General features: G+C 38.4%; 1 protein-coding gene across 1 annotated transcript; it reads right to left on the bottom strand.

Annotated features, from left to right (window-relative positions):
• Nucleotides 1-767: 767 nt before the first annotated feature.
• LOC124131485 lies at nt 768-7,094 on the bottom strand. The gene is made up of 4 exons (XM_048380710.1): nt 7,034-7,094; nt 6,174-6,323; nt 1,816-1,910; nt 768-1,492 (listed from the first exon to the last, which is right to left on the bottom strand). The coding sequence occupies exons 1-4, from the start codon at nt 7,092-7,094 to the stop codon at nt 842-844; spliced, it is 957 nt and encodes a 318-aa protein (XP_048236667.1). The 3' UTR covers nt 768-841.
• Between the last annotated feature and the right edge of the window lie 649 nt (nt 7,095-7,743).

The raw sequence follows: 7,743 nt of genomic DNA, 5'->3' as shown, positions 1-7,743 counted from the left end.
AGGTTTTAACCACTAGGCTACTCCAAGGCTTCTTTACTTATATGACGTTAATACTGTGAATGTACAGTGGGGACACAACTAATGCTTATCTTTCAAGGCAGTTGCATGGTTGGCCTAGTGGTCTTGGGCGCTTCAATCCGGTCTGAAGAACTGCGACAGTAAGCGGCATTTAAACCATGTCCTCACTTCTCTATGTACCTCATCAGCTAATCAGCCCTTCAATGCTTTACCAGAACCTGACACTGGATGCCCACGGGGTATTGGTAGTTGATGTCTGTGTCAGGATTGGATATGTAAAACACCCACAGGGATTGTTTAGCCTACATCCTAGTTCTCTGTCTGGCACATAGCCGCCTTTCACTGACCTTCTACAGTTTCCTAAATTTGTATAGTGTAACAAATTGGCAAAGGAAGTGCTAGAATTAATTGGATGACGTTCGTTCAGTGACAGATGAGTAGGCCTCTGTTGGTATGGTTTCACATTCCAAAGTTACATGACTGTACTAGTGAGTGAGTTGCTGTACGTGTAGATCCAAAAGGTACGTATGGACTTTAGTTCGGATACTCAAGCGTGAGTGGGTTGTTTTACGCCGATATGAATGATCATGTGGCTTAACTTTCTGAGCCAATCAGGGATCATGCAGTAATCTGCATCTAAGTTCGTAATTTCATTATCATCGCATAACAGAAACTATCAATTTTTTATCTATAAATTTATTCACGTGTCATTGATTAACAACAATGATTACAATAAATAGCATGAAGTAGTACAAACCTTGCCCACAATTCTCAATGATTCCACATGATGGGAATGATGAAAATAACAACTTTTGTTGTATGATTAGAAAACATAGCGGGAGCTTGGATTATCATGTAGACTGAGACCAAATCCTGGATGGTTGGTATCAAATCTGTTGCTCTTTGCCTGAACTCCAAATCCGTTGAAGTTTGGCTGAGCATAACCGGTCTGACTTTTCCTTGTACTGGGGAAGTTGATGTTCTGGAAATGATCATCCTGAACCTTGTCATGCTCTGTTTGGCCGTAGAAGTTCTGCTCGATCTTGGGGAAATTAACCTTGGGGGATTCTGGAGCCTCAGGGATGAAGCGGGTGGGGGTCTTTGGCTCGTGGCTCTGACGAAGAGAGACAGACTTGCTGGGACCATTGGAAGGTCTTGGAGTTGGAGCAGGAACAGGCTTATACTCAACATTGACAGGCTGGTAGTCGATTTTGACGGGTTTGTGATCGACGTGGACGGGTTTGTAGTCGACACGGACTGGTTTGTAGTCGACATGGACGGGTTTATAGTCGACATGGACAGGTTGGTGCTCAGCATGCTGTTTGTGGACGTCGATGCAGCCTCTGGAATGTTCCTTAGCGAAGGTGTTAAAGTCGATAACACGTTTGGTTGTAGCAGTATCGTCCTGACCGGGGGTCAAGGAGCTGACGATGTCATCAAGTTGGTCCAAGGGAATGTTACCGACAAGGACGTACTGTATAAGACAAAATAGGACAGTCCAACATTATAGTCATCATTTATTTATCCCCTTGATAATACAACAATAATAATTATGGTCCGGTGATAATATTCTGAAAGAAAATACTCAAATGACCAAGTGCATATCACATCATCTACGTCAGAGACGTTATGAAATTAAATTATAAGCAAATAAATGCAAAATGCGTTAACAAAATCCATACATGATCTGTTTTATCCATACCACCACTGTTATTCAAGAACTTATCATTATTTGACACACATATATGACACTCCACTATGACATGATCCTAATATATATCCTTATTTTGATATTACCTTTTTTGGCTTCGAACCAAGGACCTCAAATGCTCTGAGGCAGGTGCTACAGTTCTGTTGGACAGAACTCAGGAGATCACTGACATCAACTTCACCTAAAAGAACACGATTTATGGATAGACACTAATGATATTATATATATGATATTTACATATGAGATTATATCGACGAAAATAATGACTTCATTTGGACCACGAAAACTAACGCAGGAATGCATGTAACAGATTACATTTTGTTCCATACATGTATAATTTTATCCGTTAACACACATTTCCATTCGTTGGAGAGCGGTAACAAGAACAAATGTACATGAATGTGCAGTGTATCTCGAGAATGTACCAATACAGTAGAGCCATCGATTTTCTCAAATCAATACACAAAAGATAAATATAACATTACGTATAAAAGTCCATGTTTCCATTTTTATATACGTCCCATTGTCTGACACTGAATACATGATCTAAATCCGGGTGCAATGAATCCTGAAGATGGTAACTTCAGAATGAACTGTAACCATTAACCAACATAATGACGTTGGCAAAACTGGCAGAAAATCGATAACATCGTATTATCTGTGTCAAAATATGTTCCGCTCTGTTTCGTATACACATTAAGGAACATTATCAGTGGATAGTAAATGTCCAAGGTGGATATTTATGTATAAAGTCGTATTAACTTAAATTAGGACTTCCTTGTGTCCTTTCCTATAGGAAAAAAGTGGACCAAGGGCAGCAACGTACAAGATTCACGAAACTGATTATTTTCCATAGTTTCATTCATACATATGTCAAATCTTTGGAGAAGGGAACAGATTACCTGCAGGCATGTAAAATGAAACTTGAACTGGTGTCATGAAAAGAAGTTAAAGAATAACATGTTAATACACTTGGACACAAACTAAAAATGATGAATTAATGCGCATTTATAATGCGCCAAGTTCCATTCACCAAGTGGATGCTCATAGCGCCTAGCTATTATTACCCCGGTCAATGGATCAGTGCGCACTCGATTTTCATTCTCAGCTCCCTGGGGAGTTTACAAGAATTACATATTCTGCTATATTCCTCTTTAAAAAGAAGATGTTCTCAATCCAAGTGGATTGTAAAAATGATTTGAGCATAGATCTAAGCGCTACAATGAATTATAAAGTATCTGTCGTGAGTTAATTAATGTCTGACAGATAATCTGTAATTCCTCATAGCTAATTCTATTATTACCAATAGTCTATATTGTTCTGGATAAATATAATGAAATGGGTTCCTGAAGTGGGGATATCTGTCAGTTAGCCTATTGTTGGAACGATGTCACAAAAATTCATTTACGACGCTATGAACAATAGAAGTAGTTGTCTTCAAGTATTTGTGACACTCCTTGATATGACGACCTATGCTAAAAGCCTGTTCACAAAGAAAGAAACAATGGAACAATTGAAACCAACTAGTCAATCAGCATGACGCAAACATTATGAAGCTTTGTGAGAATAAATGGAAATAATGTCACCTATATCCTTGCCCAGACGGGTAATATAATATCCAGTTATATTACGAACTGTTTCTTACCGTGTCGTAAAGAAAACTGAACTGAGTATTACTGGAATAAACTGTATTCTTTAACATGACGTTGGTGGAACGAGCATAAAATCGATGGTAGTGTATTTTCGGCATCCCACAATGTTCCCAGATATATCCTACACCGCACATCACTTGAATATCACAGACATGACACTAGCCTAAGGACAAGTTTACCATCAGATAATATCAGTGACATATCATCTCATCACAGATTGCATAATTCCCAATACCGTCAAAGACAGAACGACTGTTTACATTATCAGTGATATGGAGTGAAATCCTTGCATTGTCCAACTGACAAATAAATCTCTGCAATCAGTGCGTGAGATGACAGATATTGTTCTGAACCGCCAAGCTAATGGTTGTCCTGTTTTCCCGGAGATTACAGATATTTCTCCCAAGCTGAATCTCCTAACTAATGACAGTCCTGGAACCCAAGCCCAGTGGCATTTAGCGCGACTTCCTTTCTTATTGGCTCTGTCACCAGGAATCAAGAAGAAGGCTACATGAAGACTGGATATTGTACAATATAATACAGCTGAATATTTCAGAGGAGAAAATAACTTGCACGTCAAAGTATACTGGAATCAAACTGGGGACTGAAAAGTTGGAACCAACCAAAGAAGTTACACAGGACCAAAAGTGGTGATGTACAAGCGTGTATATGTTACAGGGAATATGTATAATCAGGGAATATGTATAATCCCTGAAATTTTCAGGGAATATATTTAATGTCCGATTCACTCAGGGAATATACATAATCCCTTAAATTTTCAGGTATTATACATATTCCCTGATTTAACATCAAGTTTTTTAGACATATTCCCTGAAATAACATGTCGTAAATATCTTGGGAAGACAAGTTTATAGTGATGATTATTTGGCAGTATTATAAGGTTTGTAATCAGTTTATCATATAATGTCATTTTTACAAGCATCGATGTTTGAGTCGTAATTTCTCTCAGTGTCATCGACCTTAGAAGCCAAGTATGACTGCAATCTTTAAGTCGAACCGCCTATTTTGTTATATAGTGCCAAATGATTTGCAGCAATGTGTGTTCCCATTCCCATTCCATATTCAATATATAGATATATCTGCTAAGAGCAGCATCGACTGTACGATTCCGACCATATCATGATCGTGTTTATGAATCACTATGAAATACTGATGATACCAAGTGTTCGCGTCACACACCCGTCACAAACGCATGCAAAGGCAAACCAACCGCCCCTCCGAAAAAAACACGGGAACACATGACACAATTCAAAACAGGGAATCGCATCGAACATCACTTCTGCCACAGACGCGCCAAACCTGGATACGTCCCTCACACGCCCACCACAAAACCCGCTGAAAGCTCCATTGAGGCCCCGAATGCTGCAGCCACCGATCAAACAACTTCTGAGCAAGAGTCGCATGACGCTCTTTGAAATCTTTGAAACATAATCACACCAACACATACCTCCATCTACACTTATTGCGAACTTTAGTCAACAGTTTTTGAGTAAGAAGACATTGAATCAATGTATGGAGATAAAATGTAGTTCCTGCTAGGTACGGATTGGGTTATCGTATCGATAACATTATCCATTATATTTATCACAAATAAAAATACACAATGTGTGACAAAGATATAAAAAAATATACAAATCATGAAAGGAAAATATATGTCAATATACATTTATATACAAAATAGTTTATTGAGATGCGTTTTTTATTGACTGAAGGGAATAGTTTCCTATTGGATAATTGATTATGATTGTTTATGTAACTATAGGAACAAATTGTCCATGGTAATTTATTAAATTTGGTGCCCTTGCATTACAGAGAATTTGAAAATATATATGGTTCTTTAAATATGTATTAGTGTAAAATAAGCACCTGTGTCTGTCCTGAGAATTACTTTCATTGTGAGTACTATGGTAGAGCGTCCGCCCGGAGGGCGGAAGGTCCGGGGTTCGATCCCCGGCCGAGTCATACCAAAAGACGTTAAAAGATGGTACTTGATGTTACCCTGTCTGGCGCTCGGCATTAAGGGGCTAAAACAAGGACTGGTCGGCTCGAAGTCTATTCATGTTAAACTGCGGCATTGTATCTCAGTGGGCCAGCACTATAAATCGGCATCAGTCCGGACAAGTACAAGCAGCCACACAAACACACACACACACACACACACACACACACACACACACACACACACACACACACACACACACAAACACAAACACAAACACGCACGCGTACAGTTTACAAGAACCTACATATAATGCTTCACTCAATTAACGGACAACGTCTTTCCCAATAACGGCATTCCTTTTGTAGAACAAGATCAAGTAAATACACCCTTCTACTAAAATAACGTAAGAGGAAATACCATAACACACTTAACAACCCTGTAAATCCAAGAGGGGCTGAATTAACATCTTCTGATTTAAAATTTATTTACATGTGAAGAAATATGCCGTTGAAGGATTATTTCCTTAGAAACGTCAACATGCATGAGTGGGTGAGTAAAGTTTGTTTAACGCTGCTTTGAACACAGTTTTTAGTTATTTCTTGGTTTGCCAGCTTGATATTGAAGGAGAGCCCGAAGTAATGCTGGTCTCAGACGTTTACAACGTTGGTGAAACTCACGAGCAATGGTAGGGTGCTGACAAACCAAGAAACATAATCAGGCGTTCGAACCGAAGATTTTGGATTATGTCTCACCTAAGGGACGCAACTCTGCGCAGCGCTGTGCAACTTAACAAGTCTGAGCTTCTCGGTGATCGATTTGATCAACTCACCTGTTATATGGATGGTGATGATGAAGAGACCGGTATTGTTGAAAGAAGCTGGAACGTCGCTGGTGTTCAGACCTCTGATTGGCTGAGCATCCACTTTGAATCCCGAAAAATCAGTGGTAAGTGTTTCACACCTGTTATCATCAGGAACGACTGAAGAAAGAAACAGGAACAGGAGTATGAAGGAGGATGAATTAAATATTGGCTGGTGACATTTTGCTAGAGAAACCGCTATTTTTGCCTTTTACGACCAGTGGAATATGTTTCCAAGGCTAAAGGAGAATGGCTATTGACGTTTAACATTTATTTTATAAAAAGGATCAGTTCATGACATTATATTACAGGCATATATCATCAAAACGTCTTCACATCAAAAATTGTTTTGTCAAAATTAAAATTTCAAATTTTGAATGAAAATTTAAAAACAAGTTGTAATAAGCCTTTATGCATTTATGGTGATATGATCATCCCAATTAAACACTAGCATATTTTAATCTTGGAAAAACATGTGTGTTTTAATCTTGTTTTCAGTTTGGGCTTCTAAATAAGACGATATGATAAAGAGAAACCAAACAATTCTTTTTTGCATTTCATAATGTTATGATTAATTTGACACTATGACACTATGTTATATGACAAAAAGGTGGGTGAGTGAGATGGGTTTTACGCCGATTTGAGCAATATTCCAGCAATATCACGGCGAGGGACACCAGAAATGTAGGTACCCATGCAGGGATTCGAACCCGGGCCAACTAGCGAACGAACGCTTTAACCACAAGGCTACTCCACCTCCCATAAATGACCGAAATATGCAAAGTATTAAAGTACAGGACTTGCATACCTCTCTCAGGGAGCAAGTCTACTGCGTCCGATCGGACGAGGATACCGGTCCGCAACGGCGGTACTTAAGTTAGGTCTAGACATCTTGATTAACGGAACGCCTCATTTCAGCTTGAATTAAAGGTTGGGTCACTTGTAAAGTTATCAATTATGTCCATAAAAAGTACTTTTCGAGTAATTGAGTTAAGATTTAACGTCGCATCGACATAAAGCCATATAACGACGAGAACATGTTGATATATATATATATATATATATATATATATATATATATATATATATATATATATATTTATATACATTTGAGTCATGAATACAAGGTTATGTTTGAAAACAAATTTGTCAAACATATGTTATGATACAATATTATTTCAAACTGTTAAAAACACGGGTTATAAGCCACCAGCAACCAAAGCTAGGCTACCTCGCTGGGGATCGCGACATCCCAAGTACTTTTCGAGAATGATTTATTACGTATATGAAATATTACCTGCTTAAAAGCGCCCGGAAATAGTATTGCAAGTATTATAGCACATGAAACACAAGATTACGCCATCCGTTAATTAGTTTGAGCGTGCGTGTATTGTATTGCTGATAAATAACCTTATCATTAGTTTTATGCTGCTCGCAGGATCACCAACACAACATATGTCTGGTGAGATGTGAGTACGGCGGTTGCTGCTTATTAAATGTAATCCATAGGTTGTAAACATTTCAGGAATTACGGATAAAA

The sequence above is a fragment of the Haliotis rufescens genome, unplaced genomic scaffold (assembly GCF_023055435.1).
Source record: "Haliotis rufescens isolate VD_foot unplaced genomic scaffold, xgHalRufe1.0.p SCAF_1, whole genome shotgun sequence".
Lineage (NCBI taxonomy): Eukaryota > Metazoa > Mollusca > Gastropoda > Lepetellida > Haliotidae > Haliotis > Haliotis rufescens.
The sequence above is the reverse complement of the archived record's forward strand: the minus strand, read 5'-3'. Positions and strand labels throughout refer to the sequence as shown.

Bases quoted from the DNA above. Each gene is read 5' to 3' on its own strand.
- LOC124131485 (XM_048380710.1), bottom strand. From the start codon at position 7,094: ATGTCTAGACCTAACTTAAGTACCGCCGTTGCGGACCGGTATCCTCGT. The intron at 1,911-6,173 runs GTGAGTTGATCA...GTGTTCTTTTAG, and splicing joins CATCACCATCCATATAACAG to GTGAAGTTGATGTCAGTGAT. The intron at 1,493-1,815 runs GTAATATCAAAA...TGTCTTATACAG, and splicing joins TTGGTTCGAAGCCAAAAAAG to TACGTCCTTGTCGGTAACAT.